At 42.8% G+C, this 19,837-nt stretch overlaps 1 protein-coding gene across 3 annotated transcripts in view; it reads left to right on the forward strand.

Annotated features, from left to right (window-relative positions):
- Positions 1-19,288, forward strand: part of tatdn3 (TatD DNase domain containing 3) — a 41,979-nt gene extending 22,691 nt beyond the window's left edge. The window contains exons 6-10 of one of the 3 annotated variants that reach the window (XM_033025314.1): positions 5,011-5,120; positions 13,344-13,399; positions 13,856-13,968; positions 17,696-17,776; positions 19,035-19,288. In XM_033025314.1, coding sequence (XP_032881205.1) covers positions 5,011-5,120; positions 13,344-13,399; positions 13,856-13,968; positions 17,696-17,776; positions 19,035-19,178 — 504 coding nt within the window. In that variant the 3' untranslated portion in view covers positions 19,179-19,288. The remainder of the gene's footprint in view (positions 1-5,010; positions 5,121-13,343; positions 13,400-13,855; positions 13,969-17,695; positions 17,777-19,034) is intronic. The other 2 variants (XM_033025315.1, XM_033025316.1) reach the window with 2 other exon arrangements.
- Positions 19,289-19,837: the final 549 nt, after the last annotated feature.

Consider the following 19,837-nt stretch of genomic DNA (forward strand, 5'->3'; position numbering starts at 1 on the left):
ATTCAATTTGATACACATACCTTGTTGGGTCTATTACAAAGATAAATACGGGAAAGGCTTACTAGAAAAAGATTTGATGAAGTGTATTATTTCAAAGATTAAGAGAAGGGGGTCAGAGATTACTGTCAAAAAATTATTCATAGAAAAATATGAATCAGAATAAAGTCTTTTCTATATTGGAAAAATAAATCATGTGGAATTATTGCAATTCCCATATGTAAATTTTAAAACATTGAATATCAGAGCTACAAAACTTTTATTCTCCAGTTTATTTGAATATTTTAAGATCATTTTTTGTTGTAATAATTACAGATTAATTTTTGCAGTTTTAATTACAGGTACAATTGTGTTAATACACATACAATAATGTTCATGTCATGTAATTGACCATTTTAAGTTTAAAACTTACAAATAAAATGCAGTGAACACGAACATTAGTTGCAACAAACAATCTTTTGAAGGACCTCAGCAGGTCAGTCAGCATATGTGATAGGAAAGGAATGGTCAACGTTTTGGATTGAAACCCTGTATCCACGTCCTGCATGTCTATTCCTCCCATAGAAGCTCCTCGACTCCCTGAGCTCCTCCAGCCGATTGTTGCCCCAGATTCCAGCACCTGCAGATTCTTGTGGGCAATTTATTGTCACGAGGACATTTGTTGCTGTGTGCATTCATCTAAATATAAAAACTGTCAGTTTGGCTTTTATGATCAATAGCACTCAAATCCAAACATTTGCCCATTGAGTCATCCACTTTTCACAGTAATATTTTCACAGTATATAAAGATGTAATGAATCATATGTGCAACAATGTACTGTATTTCAAAGGCAGAGAGTATGCACAAGGACATTTATCGATTGAATATTTTCAGATATAATTTTAGAAAGTTTATTGGACTTAAAATAACTTTATAAACAAGCTTGTGTAGGAAGGAACTGCAGATGCTAGTTTACACCGAAGTTAGACACAAAGTGCTGGAGTAACCAGCTGAGTTACTCCAGGACTTTATGTTTATAAACAAGCTTCTTCTACAGTGTCATAGTAACGATTCGACAAATTTCCTATCATTTAATGTACCATGCTAGAGGCAAGGTCCAATGCGAAACAGCTATGTATGAAACGTATTCACAGGATGGGTCATTTTAGCAGAATAAATAGCTGGTGTATAAATTTATAAAATACACTGGAAAATTAAGGAAAGACTTGGATTGATGTTGTCATTTTCATGATTTTAGGACAACACAAAATATTTGACTGGAAAGCATTTTTTGAAGTATGGCTGGGATTACAAAGGCAGCAACTAATCTCTGCATACAAACTCTCTCAAACAATAATGTGAGAGAATATAGTGCACTTTATTATTTTTTGGAAGATGTGGACACGAGGGCATAGGCCGAGGTTTGAAACAATGTCTTTGTCAAGAAGATGGCACGGCCCTGCCCAGTCGCCGTCGTGGCAGCTTTGCGGAAACACTGCGAATTTTTAACTTGCATGTTCTTTTTTAATTTATTTCTAAGTACCAACTCCCTAGCACTAACAAAGTGTAACAGGGAAACGCTCTTAAAACTAAACTCTAGCGTAAATGGAGACTTTTTAAACAATGTACTCACCGATCCAGCGTGGCCAGCAGAGATCAACAGAACTCGCCGCGGCAACAACAGTGGGAGCGCGGCTCCAAGAAAAATCCGGAGAATACATCGGGGCAAGCGGGGGGGGGGGATTCGGAATAGGCTGAGAGCCCAAGCCTTTCGTCCTCCTCTGCCCAGCATTCTTCTGGCGAACGTCCAGTCCCTGGAAAACAAGCTGGATGACCTCAGGGCGAGGGTCAGATTCCAGCGGGACATAAGGGACTGCAACATCCTCTGCCTGACCGAGACATGGCTGACCTCGCTGGTGCCGGATCAGGTAATCTGCCCAACGAGTCCTTCACTGTCCATCGTGCTGACAGAACGGAAGCATCTGGGAAATCCAAGGGCGGAGGAGTCTGCTTCATGACCAATAACAACTGGTGCAACCCTGCAAATATCAAGAAGCTTTCCCGTTCCTGCTTGCCGGACCTGGAGCATCTGACGATCTCATGCCGCCCATTCTACATTCCCCGGGAGTTCGGTTCAGTCACAGCCTTCTACACTCCACCGCATGCGGACACCAACGTGGCACTATTAGCCGTGATGTACTATGTCGACATCAAAACAAGAACCTCGATGCGGTTATGGTGGTAACTGGAGATTTTAATAACTCAAATCTCAAGATGGTCATGCCGAACTTCTACCAACACATCACGTGTGCCACCAGGGGGGAAAGAACATTGGACCACTGCTATACGCCGTTCCGGAAGGGCTACAAGGCCGTTTCACTCCATCCTTTAGGAAAATCTGACCACGCTGCCATTTTCCTGCTGCCGGAGTATAAACAGAGGATAGTTCAGGAAGCTGCAGTGACGAGGAATGTAAAGCGGTGGTCCGACCAGTCAGAGGCCATGCTGCTAGATGCACTGACAGATGTCGACTGGAATATGTTCCAAGCAAGTTCCAGTGATGTCAGTGAGTTCGCGGAAGCGGTCACGGACTTCATCGCAACAATAGCCGATAACATCGTCTCCACGGTAAGGGTTAGCATCTGTCTGAACCAAGAACCCTGGGTGGACAGGTCCGTTCGTGTTGCCTTGAATGCTTGCACCGCTGCCTACAACCCTGGCCTGGCATCCGGAAATATGGACATCTATAAGATAGAGTGCTACCGACTGCGAAGGGCGGTGAAGGGCGCAAAAAGAGGTACAGAGACAAGATGGAGTCACAGATGGAGCAGCAGGACACCAGACGCCTTTGGCAGGGGCTATGGACTGTAACCGGAGCAGCCCCCCCTCAACCGGAAGTGCCGGCTGATGACCTGAACGCTTTATACGCCCGTTTCGAGACGGGCAACATCACCCCAGGCTTGACGGCTAACAACAACACTGCCAGCGTGCTGGCTAACAAAGCTGGAGGGGGGTCCATCGCTGGGGATGTGCACACATTCTCGTTGTCCGTGCACGACGTGAGGAGGGCTCTGACATGTGTGAATACGAGGAAAGCTGTAGGCCCAGATGGCATCTCGGGGCAAGTACTTAAGTCTTGTGCTACGCAGCTAGCTCTGGTGCTCACTACTATATTCAACCTCTCCCTGGCCAAGTCCGTGGTCCATGCCTGCTTCAAAAGATCCATCATTGTACCTGTACCAAAAAATGCCTCCCCAGCCTGTCTGAATGACTACCGTCCGGTGGCCCTCACCTCGGTAGTCATGAAATGCTTTGAGAGGCTGGTCAAGAAACACATCTGCGCCTTCCACCCTCGCAACATGGACCCGCTACAATTCGCATACCGTCCGAACAGATCCACGGACGATGCGGTCTCCCAGGTTCTGCACACCGCTCTCTCTCACCTTGACAGCCAGAAGGGGGCTATGTGAGGATGCTGTTCATAGACTTCAGTTCAGCCTTCACACGATAGTCCCCACTAGACTGGCTGAGAAGCTGCTGGAATTGGGGCTCAACACCCCCCTGTGTGCCTGGGTCCTGGACTTTCTCACCACCAGGCCCCAGGTAGTCAAGATGGGAGGAAATACATCAAAGTCCCTCACCCTGAGCACAGGATCCCCCCAGGGTTGTGGCCTCAGCCCCCTACTGTACTCCCTGTACACACATGACTGTGTGGCTAGGTTCAGCTCCAACTGTATAATCAATTTTGCTGATGACACTGTGGTGGTGGGCCTGATCTCCGATCATGATGATAAGGCCTTCCGGGATGAGGTGGCTGATCTGGCACTCTGGTGTCAGGACAACAGCCTTCTCTTGAATGTCAAAAAAACTAAGGAGCTGATCGTGGACTTTAGGAGGGCACAACATCCGAGGACGTACACACCACTGAAGATAAATGGGGATACTGTGGATAGGGTGAGCTGCTTGAAATACCTGGAAGTCCACATCTCAGAGGATCTGAAATGGACATCACACGCTGTCGCACTGATGAGTAAGGCAAGGCAGCGCCTTTACCACCTCAGGCAATTGAGGAAATTCAGAGTGTCTCTGAGGATCCTCCAGTGCTTCTACTCAGCGGCTGTGGAAAGCATCTTGTCCGGAAACATCACAATCTGGTTTGGGAACTGCTCTGCCCAGGACAAGAAGGCTCTGCAGAGAGTTGTGCGTTCGGCCGAACGCACTATGGGAACTACACTCGCCCCCCACAGCAGGAACTATACATCAGAAGGTGCAAATCCAGAGCCAACAAGATCATGAGGGATCCCTTCCACCCCAGCAACGGACTGTTCCAGCTGCTACGCTCAGGCAAACGCCTTCGTTGCCATGCTGTGAGAACAGAGGATGAGAAGGAGCTTCTTCCCAGAGGCCATTAGGACTGTAAACTCCTATCTCACCAGGGACTAACTTACTGTACCAATTTACTGTTGTGTGGTGTCTTTTTAAAATTGCTTTTTTTTCTTCTTGTTTTTTCTTTTTTTCCTCCCACAAATATGTAATTACTGATTCTGTTTCATTCTGTTTTGTAGTTTTTTTTGCACAATCCGCAAGCATTGCCACTTTTCATTTCACTGCACATCTCGTACGCGTATGTGACGAATAAACTTGACTTGACTTGAATCAGAGAGAGCAAACTACTTAATGTAAAACAAATAGAACTGCAGATGATGACATCAGCAAACCATAATATGATGGAAGAATTTGGTCAGAACTATTTAATGCTCCATTTAAAGAGGGCACACTTCTTCCTCTGGGAACTGTGATAACCTGTATTGTACTCAATTCACTGGAACAGAACTTGAATCCATAGCTTCTGGCTCAGAGCCATGAATTCCACAAAATGACCAACGGTCAACATTTAAAAAAAGGTTTTATAGTTAGGAATGAACTGAAAATAATATTTGTGATAATTTTGATTTGAAGTTCTAGAACATGTTGGGTCATATTAGTAATTTATATCAAATATCCTACCAGCTTGGGTTCTGATTTTATTTCAGGTAGGGTTGGATTTCACCCCACGAATTGCCAGCACTGAGGCACAGAAGAATGAACAGAAAAAAGTCTTCATTGAACAAATTGAAATTGCAAAGCAGTTTGATTTACCTTTGTAAGTAAACATTTTCTTTCTGTCAGTGGAAATCTGCAATGAAAATGAAAATGCTGGATAAATTCAGCAGGTCTGGTAGCATTAGAAAGAAAAAGAGAATGTTTCAGGCTGATGACCTTTTATCCGAGGGGATGATGAACTGAAATTTCTCTCTTCAAATACACTACAGCTTAATTTCAGATTTTGCCCAATAATGCTTACCTAAAATTGTGCATATTGTACTACGTTGTAAAATTGTTGTTGTTCAGACATGCAGCTTTGGGAATTATTCTGATGTTTTAGGCCGTAAAAGATTTGTTTCTTCCATGCTCTGTTTTAAAAGTAGTGCCCCTCAGACTGTACATTTATTGCAATGGCATGGAAATTGAAAGTATGAGTTAATATGCACTTTTCATTTTCTCCAGCCAATCTTTCTTGATGCTTAGCTGATTTGTGGAGCTTATTTTTCATCAATACAATCTTGATGAATCTGTGACAATATTAACTTCCAGATTCTAAAAACCATGCACTGAGAAACTGTTGCTGGAACAATCCATTCACTGGTCCATTGAGTAATTTGTTCCTATTGGTGTTAATCCAATGTTCAATATACTTGTTTCTGTCTTGAAGATCAGAAGTGTCATTTTGACTTTGGGAGATATTGTGGGCCGATCCAGTATCATTGTCTCCACTGTCCCGAAATACAAAGTGATCATCTAATGTCAACGAGACGCCCAAATATTTATTTCAAACTGGTGTCTCCAAAGTAGTCGTGCCAGCAGCATAGGTGGAAGCATATTTCGCCAATTTAAATCTTTAAATTTGCATTTGGGTAGACAATGCTGGAGAAACTCAACGGGTGAGGCAGCATCTATGGAGCAAAGGAAATAGGCAACATTTCGGGTTAAGACCCTTCTTCAGACTGATGTGAGTGTGGGGGGGGGGGGCCGGGAATAAGAAAGATAGAGGCGGAGACAGTGGGCTGAGAGAGAGCTGAGAAGGGGAGGAGAAAGCAGGGACTACCTGAAATTAGAGAAGTCGATGTTCATACCGCTGGGGTGTAAACTGCCCAAACCAAATATGAGGTGCTGCTCCTCCAATTTACGGTGGTCCTCACTCTGGACATGGAGGAGGCCCAGGACAGAAAGGTCGGAGTCAGAATGGGAGGGGGAGTTGAAGTGCTAAGCCACCGGGAGATCAGGTTGGTTATTGCGAACCGAGCGGAGGTGTTGGGCGAAGCGATCGCCAAGCCTACGATTGGTCTCACTGATGTAGAGCAGCTGACACCTACAGCAGCAGATGCAATAGATGAGGTTGGAGGAGGTGCAGGTGAACTTCTGCCGCACCTGGAAAGACTGCTTGGGTCCTCGAATGGAGTCAAGGGGGGAGGTAAAGCGACAAGTGTAGCATTTCCTGCGATTGCAAGGGAAAGTGCCAGGAGAGGGGGTGGTTTGGGTGGGAAGGGACAAATTGACCAGGGAGTTACGGACGGTCTCTGAGAAAGGCCGACAGGGGAGGAGATGTGAAGATGTGGCCAGTGGCGGGATCCCATTGGAGGTGGCGAAAATGTCGGAGAATTATTTGTTGTATGTGACAGCTGGTAGGGTGGAAGGTGAGGACAAGGGGAACTCTGCTCTTGTTACGTGGGGGAATGGGGAGTGAGAGCAGAGTTACGGGGTATAGAAGAGACCCTGGTGAGAGTCTCATCTACAGTAGGAGAGTTGAACCCCTGTTCCCTGAAGGATGAGAACATCTCCGATGCCCTGGTGTGGAACACCTCATCCTGGGTGCAGATGCAGCGTAGACGGAGGAATTGGGAGTAGGGGATGGAGTCCTTACAGGAAGCAGGGTGGGAGGAAAGTGCAAATTTGCTTTGGTGGTTTTTCTTGCCATCCCTGTCTCCAGGATTTGATAGTTTCTACCTCAAGGTGTCTCCAGAAGTGGTTAAGGAAAATCAAACATGCTGGTAATAAACCGACAAGGCTATCTTGATTCAGTAATTGTGCCATTGATGGACAAAATTGTTATTGTCTCTACACACACTCTCTACACATCAATTATAGAGAATTTCCGATGCCTGAAATTAGAACAAGGTGATTGGCCACATGGATATATGCCATCAATTCTGATTTATTACCCGTAATTACTTTCAAGACATCACACTGTACACAGGGGAGTATCATCTCCTGCTGCTGGAACAGGGAGTATTGGACATTGGGACAAGAGGAATTTGCCAGATTTGCTGCCTTCCTTAAGAAGACTTGAGGGGTAATAGCAACAACATTGATGTTGCATTCCCAGCTGTACATGTGAATTTGCAGGTCATATGTGACCACTAATGTAAAATACCGATGACCCATGTAATTGGGAAACTCAGATTTTGCCTTTATCCTAAAGCAGTCTGTTGTGCCTGGCATATTTCAGTCAACATGCAGACTGGCTCTTGGATGACAAGATCTATTTCGTCCTTACCTCCTCGGTCTTTCCAGGCTGGGGGTTGTGCCTAACATTGCTTCAATAATCAGAACCATGCATTAGAGGAGCCATGTAAAGAGTCCCATTTAATTCTTCAAGATGAGATTTTCTTAACAGCCACCCTGCAGTACAGTCCATTCTGTCTCATGCTTTATCACCATCTGCTGCAAGTTCCATAAACCGGTACAACCCCTGCCCATTGTGCTGCAGGGTGAGGAGGATGACAATAAACAGTAACGAAGAGAGAACCTTACACCCCTCGAAAACTCCGCTGCATTGACACAAGCTACAAGCACAAAGATAGACTGGGACTAAATATTGCAAGATCTAGCCACCATGCAGGCCTGGAATGTCATGTGATAGCTGCCCGACTGCTGACCCTAGGACTCAATTTAAACCATTACTGCAGAAAACTCAGTTGGTACTGAGTTTATGGCCGGATTGCTGGAATTTGTGAACTTTTTATCTTTATCTCAAGGAGAAGCCTTGACCTTTACCAACCATAAACTCAGCCATGTGTCAGCTGAGTACTTAAAACTTTGCAAAATCTCATAGCACTGAAGAAACATTCTTCACTATGTATGTGGTCTTTTATTTCATTCAAGCTGGTCCCATAATAGCAAGTAGCAAACTGAAGCATTAGCGCTACAGCAGATCAGGCTCCTCAACAACCATAGGAGTGGAGACATCAAATGTTGTAATGCCTGTTCCCAAGATTTACTAATAAATAAAGGGAGACCACATTCTTCTAATTGCTTTCAGTTCCACAGCACTCTTTTGTGCACACCCATATCAGTTTCTCCATCTGCACAAATCATGAAACTCAAAGCATAACGAACTATTCAATATCAATGATCTTTTTATGGCTACTCTGTAACATTATTGTATAATTATTGAATAATGGCCTTTGCATATTTCCTTGGTGTAATTTTCCCAAGTGTTTTTGCAGCTCTACCTCTAAGCAGTGCATCTCTTCAGCTGTATCTAAGACGATCGCTCCTTAGGAAAAGAGGAACCAGCAAATAGCCATGAAGATTAGCCATGAGCAACTTTAGGATTTCTAACTATATTACCTCATCATGAAAAGCAGCCGTCTGGCCAGCTGGCTGCCAAACAATTGTGATGGCACTGTTAAAGTGGAGGTGGTATGTGGCCAAATGCTTTCATGTTGAGAGAAGGCATGTGCTTGAACTCACTGACATTCATTCGGTTGTAGCATCAGAGAATTTTACAATCTGCTGGTGGAAAGATTGCAGAAATGCCATCACAGTGTTCAGATTCCTGCCAACAGCAGAACACAGCACCCATAATAGCAGACGTGTGGGTTGGCTGATAGTGAGAAAAGCTTAAATGGCTATAGTGGAATATTATGTCTGATCATGTGCAGTCATTCCTCCCAGCAATGATTAAGATGTGGTATGTTAACATACAGCCTTGATTTGATTCAGAAGATAACATCCCTTCATGAGGCAGAGGTTGCATGTCATTTAATGTTGAATGATTTCAATGGGTAAAGCATTACTTATGCTTAGCATACTCTAATGAGAGAATGAATACAATTTGTGATCAAAATATACACTAGCTCTTGCATGAAGCGCACGCATGGAAATTATGCACCAATGGTACTGGGACATGGCATGGCATATCACAACTCCCCTTCTCCCCCTGTGCCGCACCCTACCCATAGGATTCCACTGTGCCAATTTGTTCATGCATTTCTTAGTTTAATTTAGAGATACAGTGCGGAAACAGGCTCTTCGGCCCACCGGGTCCGCGCCGACCAGCGATTTCCGCATATTAATACTACCCACACTTAATGGTGTGGCGGCGCCTATCGGCAGCGGCTCGACTACAATCCGTCTGTCTTTTTTAAATTTTTGTCTTGTTAAATGTTTGTCTTGAGTCTAGTTTTTATTATTTATCTTTAGCTCGGTATATGTGGGGGGTGGGGGGGGAAAACCGTTAGTCTCTTCCCTGTCCGGGGTTCCCGACTTTTTCCCTGTCGGGTCTCCGGTGTCGTTAGGCCTAACATCGTGGACCAACCTGAGGACTCCAGTCACGGAGCCTGCGGACCTGCCATCGCGGAGCTGGCCGTCTTCAGAACGGGAAGAGCTGTGGTGGAGCGTGGCTTCAACCCGACTTTGGAGCTTCGGAGGCTCCGGCCGCAGGCCCGGTGGACAGTAACATCGGGAGCTCCAGGTGGGAGGCCGCTTTTCGGAGCTCCAGCAACGGCAACTTCTCCCGCTGGAATCGCGGGGTTTAAAGGACACGGAGCTGGGTCTAACATCGCCTGCCGTGGCTTAATGGCCACAGGACTTACCATCGTCCGCCGGGCGCTTTAACATCGGGAGCCCCAGTTCTCTTCGATGCTGCAGTTGGGCTGCTGGATGAGGGAAGAGATAAGACTTTGCCTACCATCACAGTGAGGAGATGTTGGAGATCCACTGCGATGGATGTTTGTGTAAACTGTGTTAAGTGTGGGTCTTGGGTTTTTTCGTAATGTAAGACTAGAAAATGCAATTTCGTTCAAACCAAGCTGTTTGAATGACAATAAAAGGCATTCTATTCTATTCTATCCTACACACATTAGGGGCCATTTTTACATTTACCTAGCCAATACCTGTACATCTTTGGAATGTGGGAGGAAACCGAAGATCTCGGAGAAAACCCACGTGGTCACGGGGAGAACGTACAAACTCCATACAGACAGCACCCGTGGTCAGGATTGAACCTGCAAGCACTGTAATGCAGAAACTTTACCGCTGCGCCACTGTGCCGCCCATTGTAATCTCTTAATTCAGGAAGATTATATTGGCCTAGGGAGGCTGGAACATCGATTCAGCAAAATAACAGTGAAATTAAAGAGTTCAATGTGCAGTGATCCAATTGCAGTTTTGGTAATCATCAAATAATTTTTAAGAGTAGATAAAAAACTATTTCTCGGTGCTAATTTGATTTGGAAACACTAATATAATGTTAAAATTAAAGCTGCATCTTTTTGGAGAAAAATCAAGAATTACTTCTTCCAACTGAAATCAAAAGCATGGAAAAAAGCTGTAGTCAATAGAAGCTTTCAAGGTTTGAAGGCTTTGAATGGCAAAAATAAATCACTCTAGTTCCAAAGTATCCCTCGACATTGCTACCACAAACTACGGTGCTCCTGTTTTCAACATATGTGCAATGTTGAATAAATCTTACCCGTAACATCTGATGCAGAATAGACTTTTCCCCATCATCCATGTTTTCAAAGACTATCAGAGGAAGGTTAGTTTGGCCACTAATTTAATCTGCTTGAAAACTGCTCAAAATCCTGAAGATTATTTAAATCAAAATACAAATTTTGATTTAGAAAGGAGGGTTTTGCGAGGTTTATGTATTTTTTTGTGTACGTTTTCCTTTGACAATTGGTTCACTTACAAATCTCTGCATTGAATCATACATAGTAATGGAATCACAATAGCTCTATTTTCCACAGTAATGGTACATTATTTGATTTAGGCAATACATGTCTGGAACTTTGCTAAATTGACCTAGTGGACCATGATTGAACATTCCTGAGGACACAAGTATTATTTGATTTAGGTAATACATGTCTGGAACTTTGCTAAATTGACCTAGTGGACCATGATTGAACATTCCTGAGGACACAAGTTGCATTGTCGTTTGATGATATTTAATAAAAACGAGAGGTACAGGATGTATAATTATAGACGTGAATGGACATTACCATGAAGAGAAGAAATAGTTTAAACATTGTGTTGCTGAGCACAATTGCAATAATAATAAAATGTTTCAGTTTGGACTTGTAATCAGATGCTTATTTCTCAATGTTTTATGGGGGAAATAAAAAACGGTCACTGCTGAAGTTTACAGGACCATTTTCAACTTCGTGTTTTCGTGCATGTCTATATTGGCTTTGAACAATTTCAAGTTCTATAAACTAGGGTGGGAGTAAAGAAAGAATGCAATTCTGTTAATAGATATGAAATTATTATTTTTTAAACACCTAGCTGTATGGTGGTGGGTGTATGGCACTTTTCTCACAGAGAGTTGTGAGTCTGTGGCATTCTCTGCCAGAGGGCGATGGAGGCCGGTTCTCTGGATACTTTCAAGAGAGAGCCAGATAGGGCTCTTAAAGATGGCGGAGTCAGGGGATATGGGGAGAAGGCAGGAACGGGGTATTGATTGGGGATGATCAGCCATGATCATATTGAATGGCAGTGCTGGTTCGAAGGGCCAAATGGCCAACTGCACCTATTGTTTATTCTCTATTGTAAGGCAATGCTTTCATCTAAGAATTGATTTTAAAAAATGAAACAATAAATTAAATCCCTTTAATAAAAAAAATATGCACATGCTGATTTATACCAAGGATATACACAAAATGCTGGAGTAACTCAGCGGGTCAGGCAGCAGAGTTACTCCAGTATGGAGAAAATGAGTAGGTATTAGAGCCGGTAACAGACGACCTCAGGCGGCGTGATAGGCCAATTGATGTTGGGGGGGGTGCAGTGTTATCCCTCAGGGCTGCATTGATGCAAACGCCATTTTTAGCCAACAATTGATCTATCGGGGTATCACCCAGCCTGAGGTCATCTTTTGCCTGCCCTAATTTGTCCTGGTCTTGCTTCCAGTTCCCCTCCCCTAGAATCAGTTTGAAGAAGGGACCTTATGAGGATGTTGCCAGGACTAGAGGGTCTGAGCTATAGGGAGAGGTTGAGTAGGTTGGGTCTCTATTCCTTAGAACGCAGGAGGATGAGGGGTGATCTTATGGAGGTGCATAAAATCATGAGAGGAATAGATCGGGTAGATGCACAGAATCTCTTGCCCAGAGTAGGGGAATCTAGGACCAGAGGTCATAGGTTTAAATTGAAGGGGAAAGATTTAATAGGAATCTGAGGGGTAACTTTTTTCACACAAAGGGCGGTGGGTGTATGGAACAAGCTGCCAGAGGAGGTAGTTGAGGCTGGGACCATCCCAACATTTAAGAAACAGATATGTTTAAGAAGAACTGCAGATGCTGGAAAATCGAAGGTAGACAAAAGTGCTGGAGAAACTCAGCGGGTGAGGCAGCATCTATGGAACGAAGGAAATAGGCAACTTTTCGGGCCGAAACGTTGCCTATTTCATTTGCTCCATAGATGCTGCCTTGCCCGCTTAGTTTTTCCAGCAATTTTGTCTATTTAAGAAACAGATAGACAGGTACATAGATAGGACAAGTTTTGAGGGATATGGACCAAGTGCAGGCAGATGGGGCTAGTGGAGCTGGGACATGTTGGCCTCTGTGGGCAAGTTGGGCCTAAGAACCTGTTTCCACACTGTATCACTCTATGACCTAACCCAAAACGCCATCTATCCATGTTCTCCAGTGATACTGCCTGGCCTGCTGAATTAAATCCCTTTATTACCTACATTTAAAATGGAAAATGTTGGAAATACTCAACAGGTGACTATATCAGTGGAGAAAGAAACAGAGTTAAATCGCATGTCAAATGAAGTTATGTGGAGTTTCAGGCTTAGTTTCAGTCCTACTTAGGCCCACTTCCTCAATTCTATTTCTCTTTCCACACATGCTGGCCAACCTGCTGACCTTTTCCAGCATTTTCAGTCTATTCTTCCACATTTCCAGCACTTGCAATTTTTTTTTAATTTGGATTTTTTTTAAATACAAATCAAAAGATTTGATTACTATCTAAAATGTAGTCTAATAGGTTGTTTAATATAGTGCTTGTATTGTTAATGCTGAATGTTCCTTTCTTATCCTTTCAGGAATGTACATTCGCGCTCTGCTGGACGTCCAACCATTAACCTGCTGAAGGAACAAGGTTTAAAAATTTACATTTTTGCTTTTGTCCTTATATGCAAAGACCAAATTAAATAGTGAATTTGCCTTTACTTTATTCATTTACCACAGTTAATCTTGCTAGATTACATTCCTCCCAAGTGCAGTATGCTATTTATTCTTCAAACCAGATTCGCTAGGCTTCAGTCTATTTTGATAACAGAATGTCATCTTACATGGGAGCACCATTATACAAAGTCACTGCATGGAGGGATACAGGTTCTTAAAAGAGAGATTACTAAACGTTTGCATTGCTGATGTCTAGTCTTAATAAAAGTGAGAAGTGCCCAAATAGGAACTGAGTGTGCACTTCATTGTGTGCTTAGTCACACTAAACATGGTGTTAGGTTGGCTTAAGTGCAAAATATGTGGCTAACTTGAAAGAAAATGGATGCTGAATAACAACATAAAAATACATTCTTCTATTCTTTTTTCCTAGGAGCTCAGAAAGTATTGCTTCATGCTTTTGATGGAAAACCCTCTGTGGCCATGGAAGGGGTGAAAGCTGGATTTTATTTTTCAATCCCACCATCTATTATAAGAAGCGAGCAGGTTAGATCAAATATATTAATATTCTCTGAAATGTATCCTAGCCGTATGGAAGTATTTTTAATTAAAGTAATGGAAACCTGTTGAAGACCCAAAGTTGTGTAACTAATGTCTCTTTTCTGTGCTGTCTGAGTCAATCTATTTAAAGATACAAAGATGTGCGAAAAATAAAACTGTAGTGAAAGAATTTCATCCTTGGTCAATGGTACTACATCTGCCATATTATTGTAACAGTATGCCTTATTCAGCTCTTCAGTAGAACTGCAGTTCCAAAGCAGAGTAGTACAAGTGGCTGCCATTATTTCCTGGCCTATTGCTATCAACCAGAAATTTATTTATAGACAAAGATGCTTCTAGGTCCATCAATTCATCCAATCACTCTTTCACTGCCAACTTTTGGATCACTATCTTTCCTGCCTTTAACCAAAGGACCACTGATCAACTCATTTTAAGCATGCTCTAGATGTCAGCTGATCTACATCAGTGAGACCAAGCGTAGGCTTGCCGATCGTTTCGCCGAACACCTCCGCTCGGTCCGCATTAACTAACCTGACCTCCCTGTGGGTCAGCACTTCAACTCCCCCTCCCATTCCAAATCCGTCCTCTCTGTCCTGGGCCTCCTCCATGGCCAGAGTGAGCACCACCGGAAATTGGAGGAGCAGCACCTCATATTCCGCTTGGGCAGTCTGCACCCTAGCGGCATGAACATTGAATTCACCAATTTCCGGTAGCCCTTGCTGTCTCCTCCCCTTCTCAGCTCTCCCTCAGCCCTCGGGCTCCTCCTCTTCCTTTTTCCTTTCTTCTCCCACCCCCCCCACCCTCCATCAGTCTGAAGAAGGGTTTCGGCCCGAAACTTTGCCTATTTCCTTCACTCCATAGATGCTGCTGCACCCGCTGAGTTTCTCCAGAACTTTTGTCTACCTTCATTTTAAGCATAACTGACTTTGCTGACTATTACACCTCTGGATAAATAGCATCAAATGCAAACAACCCCGAAGATCTGAAGAAGGGTCCCAACCTGAAAAGTCACCATCCATTTTCTCCAGAGATGCTACCCCACCCACTGAGTTACTGCAGCACTCTGTGTCTTTTTTGTGCAAACCAACTCCTGCAGTTCCTTGTTTCTGCAACCAAACCTGTACTATTTTGTCAAAGCAAGGCTCCCTGAAACATCCTAAAGCATAAAGTAACTCCAATTTTCTTTCTGCAATATCAATCAATCCCACAACCTTTCATTCCCTGGCCCTCGTCTTTAACAGCAAATAAAAGAAGCATGGGTCCTAGGTTTGATTGTGACTTGGGTGCTTCCTACTTTTGCACATTCTCTCGACTGTGTGTGTGTGTGTGTGTGTGTGCGGGTGGGTCCTGGACTTTCTCACCGCCAGGCCCCAGGTAGTCAAGATGGGAGGGAATACATCGAAGTCCCTCACCCTGAGCACAGGATCGCCCCAGGGTTGCGTCCTCAGCCCCCAATTGTACTCCCTGTACACACATGACTGTGTGGCTAGGTTCAGCTCCAACTCAATAATTAAGTTTGCTGATGACACTGTGGTGGTGGGCCTGATCAACGACGAGAAGGCCTACCGGGAGGAGGTGGCTGGTCTAGCACTCTGGTGCCAGGATAACAGCCTCCTCTTGAACATCAAAAAAACGAAGGAGCTGATCATGGACTTTAGGAGGGCACATCATCCGAGGACGTACACTCCATTGAGGATAAATGGGGATCCTGTGGATAGGGTGAACTGTTTTAAATATCTGGGAGTCCACATCTCCGAGGATATGACATGGGCATCACACGCCTCAGCACTCGTGAGTAAGGCAAGGCAGCGCCTTTACCACCCCAGGCAATTTAGGAAATTCAGAGTGTCTCCGAGGATCCTCCAGTGCTTCTACGCAGCGGCGGTGGAAAGCATCTTGTCCGGGAACATTACCATCTGGTTTGGGAATTGCTCTGCCAAGGACAAGAAGACTCTGCAGAGAGTAGTGCATTCGGCCGAACGCACTATGGGAACTTCACTTGCCCCCCTGCAGGAACTATACATCAGGAGGTGCAACTCCAGAGCCAACAATATCATGAGAGACCCCTTCCACCCCTGCAACGGACTGTTCCAGCTGCTACGGTCAGGCAAACGCCTCCGTTGCCATGCGGTGAGAACAGAGAGGTTGAGAAGGAGTTTCTTCCCAGAGGCCATTCGGACTGTAAACGCCTATCTCACCAGGGACTAACTCTACTGAACGTTTTTCCTTCCATTATTTATTATGTAAAGGTATATGTGTGTTATGATTGTGTTTATAGTTTGTTTGGTTGTTTGGTTATTTGTCTTTTTGCACAAAAGTCCGCGAGCATTGCCACTTTCATTTCACTGCACATCTCGTATGTGTATGTGACAAATAAACATGACTTGACTTGACTTGCGTATTTCCTCTAGGTACTCCGTTTCCTCTCATATCCCAAAGATGTCCTGGCATTTTAATTGGCTTGATGACCTTATGATCTTAATGAAGGCTAATCATAAAAAAGAATCGAAGGGATTTGATGGGCATGTTTGATAGCAAAAAAGTTGCTTGAGGTTCAGGAAATAAGGAGAGTAGGACTAATAAATAATGAATAGGACCCATGGGAGTTGGTATGAACCCAAAGGGCAAAAAGGCCCTCTTAAAAAGGCACATAAATATAAGATCTGCATCCTACCCCTTTGCAGCATCATTCATAGATATGGATGCAAGAGATACATGGATTAGTCAATGCCTTCAATGCCTTTGTGTTGTCAGATTAGTTACCTGGATGATGTCTTACTAGGTTGAATTGCATCCAACCTGATTCCCAGCTGCCTCATGAGGTCAAACCAAACATCAGGCTTAGAGGTGAAACAGTTTATAACGCCAAGCTCAGATGTGCGATTATGTGGTTTGGATCTTCATGGAACTATACAATTGTAAGACATTTACAGTATACTCCCAAGACTAAGAATCAAGATTGTCATATGTACTAAAACAGAACAATGAAATTCATATTTGCAGCAGCTAACACTTCTATAAACACAATACTCAATAAAGCAATTTAAAAAGTTAAATTAAGAAAAAAACATTAGTGCATTACAAAACAAAAGGCCAAAGTCCATAGTGTAACCAAGACAAGTCGTAGTTTGGAGTTTAGTTGGTGTTTGTAGTGTTCAATAACCTGATGGTTGTTGGGAAGAACTGTTCCAAAACTTGAGGTCATAGTTTTCAGACTCCTATACCTTCTTCCTGATGGCAGGAGTGAAATAAGAGTGTGGCCAGGGTGGTGTGGGTCCTTGATGATGTTGGCTTGCCTTTTTGAGGCATCACCTCTTCTAGATCACTTTGATGGTGGGGAAGTCAGTGCCCATGGTGAACTGGCCAATATCCATCACCTTTTGTAATTTCTTTTGTTCCTGGGTGTTTGAGTTGCCTGAGCAACCTGTGATGCAATCAGTCAATAAGAGAGTAGAAAGCTGCATGTTGGCAAGAGAAACCCATAAAAGTAGTTGCATTAGATAGGCACACACATAAAATGTTTGGTAGTTATTTATATCAATATGTGTAAATTCAAGCCTTGCTATTAGAAATTTGTGAAATGGAGTACTGTTGCTGCACAAGATTTTTTAGAATTGTAATTGTTGATTAAAAAGATTTGGAAAGATGTTTTAGTTAAATGTTTATATAGTTCAATCTGCAGTCAAACTAATTGTGTCTTCTTTTATCCAAGAAGCAGAAATTGGTGAAGCAATTACCATTAGAGTTTATATGCCTGGAGACAGACTCTCCTGCATTAGGGCCAGTAAAACAGGTAAAACATTTCTTGGCCCATTAAAACTGGTTAAATGACTAATTCTTTGTTTAGTTTTTCTCCATCAAACCAAGAAAGATGTTATAAAACAGATGTCCTCAACTGGTTTAGAGCTGACTACTAAATGTTATGATGCATATGGAAATCATTTAAACTGCCTGAGTTTAGAAATTAAGGAGGAATTTTAACAATCAATCAATAACTGCTTGGTTTGAGCCAATAGTTAACAATGTTTAACCAAAACCTGACACCTGCTTCTAACCTATCCCCTTCCAGTATGAAAGGAAGTTATGGTGCAATTGTTGGGTAGTGACTCTGCTCTTAAGAAAAAGATCCATTACTTGAATATCCTGTGCCTTAAAATTACTTACTATTTAATATTTAACCCTATTTGACAGGGGTTTCCAGGATTTATCAGGGAAGAGGAGGTGATTGTGTTGGAACCAGTACGTGCCATTCCATTTATTGAGGCTTTCCCTTAACTTACACCTACACTACTGATATTTACCTCAAGACTTCCATTCACTTCCTCCTCTCCATTCCCTGGATGCAATCTGATGCTGGAGACTCAACAACAACTCAACAAATCACAGTTTCTATATTTGATACAAAATTTAAAAAAAAACAAATAAGTGCTGGAAATCTGAAATAGAAATAGAAAATGCTGGGTAGGCATTATCCTTGTTGTGAGAAAGAGGATTAATGGGCAACAGAAAAAATTAATTACACTAACAGAGATGGAGAATTGGGGAGGAGGAGGAGGAGAGACATAAAGGAAGGTCTGTGCTAGGATGGAGGGCAGAAGAAATAAAATGCTAAAAACAATGACAACTCTTACTGAAAACTAGCAAAAGTATTAGTAAATAACAAAAGTCCAGTGTGGACAATGTGCTCTTTCAATGGCTGTAAAACACTTTGGGAAATCCTCAAAGCAACATGAAAGCAATGATACAAATGCAAATCTTTTACTATTCCATATGTTGTTGTAGTTGCTTGAATCATGGAACAAATGCGCCACATTCATGATCTGTATGCTTCAGTCCCATGTAAGAAATTCAATCAGGTTAATGGATTTTGTTTTAAATTTTTGTATTTACCAAGGAAAGGTTTGATGAATCTCTTCAAAAAAACATATTGTCCAACAAGCACTCAGTTTTCCAGGTTGTTAGTAGATTTGTTGTAGGTTTTGTCTATTTCACTGCAACCTATAGGTGTGCTGTGCTGTGATTAAGGTGACTGAACTATTGTTGTTTTCCAGGTAAGAAATGAGCCTAAGAACATATCAGTCTCCTGTCAATACATTGCACAGATTAAAGGGCTTTCGGTGGAGAATGTCATGGAAGCGACAACACAGAATGCATTCAAACTATTCCCAAAACTTCAGAAATTTATTCGTATTTGAAATATATTATCTCTGTAATATAATGACTAAAAATAAAAATACAAATTTGTGGATGCAATTTAGGCTTAAGGTAGCATTAAAGCACAATAAAAATCTATCTTAAAATTCAATATAACTGTTGTGTATTTTTTTTTAACTTATCATAAGGTCAATGAGTTATACAGCACGGAAATAGGCCTGTCAGCCCAACTTGTCCATGCTGCCTAGGTGCTGACCTGAGGTAGTCTCCTTTGCCATCACTTGGCCCTTATCCTTCTAAACCTTTCCTATCCATGTATCTATCCAAATGTCTTGAATATCCTCTCTAGCACTTCCTCTGGCAGCTCTTTCTATATGCTCACCACTCTTGCCCCTCAGGTTCCTTATAAATGTTTTTCTCCTCACCATAAACCTATGTCCTCTAATTTTAAACTCCACTACCATGAGAAAAAGACTGTGACTATCTACCCTATCGTTGCCCCTCATGATTTTATAAACCTCGATAAGGTCATCCCTAAACCTCCTTTGCTCCAGGGAAAACAATCTCTCCTCATAACTCAAGCCCTCCAGTCTTGGCAACAACTTTGTAAACAATACTCCACGTTCAGTCTTAGCAAATTCTTGTACCGATTGTTTATTTCATTATCTAAGGTTAAAATTATTTTGTTATTCACTAACTT

The sequence above is a fragment of the Amblyraja radiata genome, chromosome 8 (assembly GCF_010909765.2).
Source record: "Amblyraja radiata isolate CabotCenter1 chromosome 8, sAmbRad1.1.pri, whole genome shotgun sequence".
Classification (NCBI taxonomy): Eukaryota; Metazoa; Chordata; class Chondrichthyes; order Rajiformes; family Rajidae; genus Amblyraja; species Amblyraja radiata.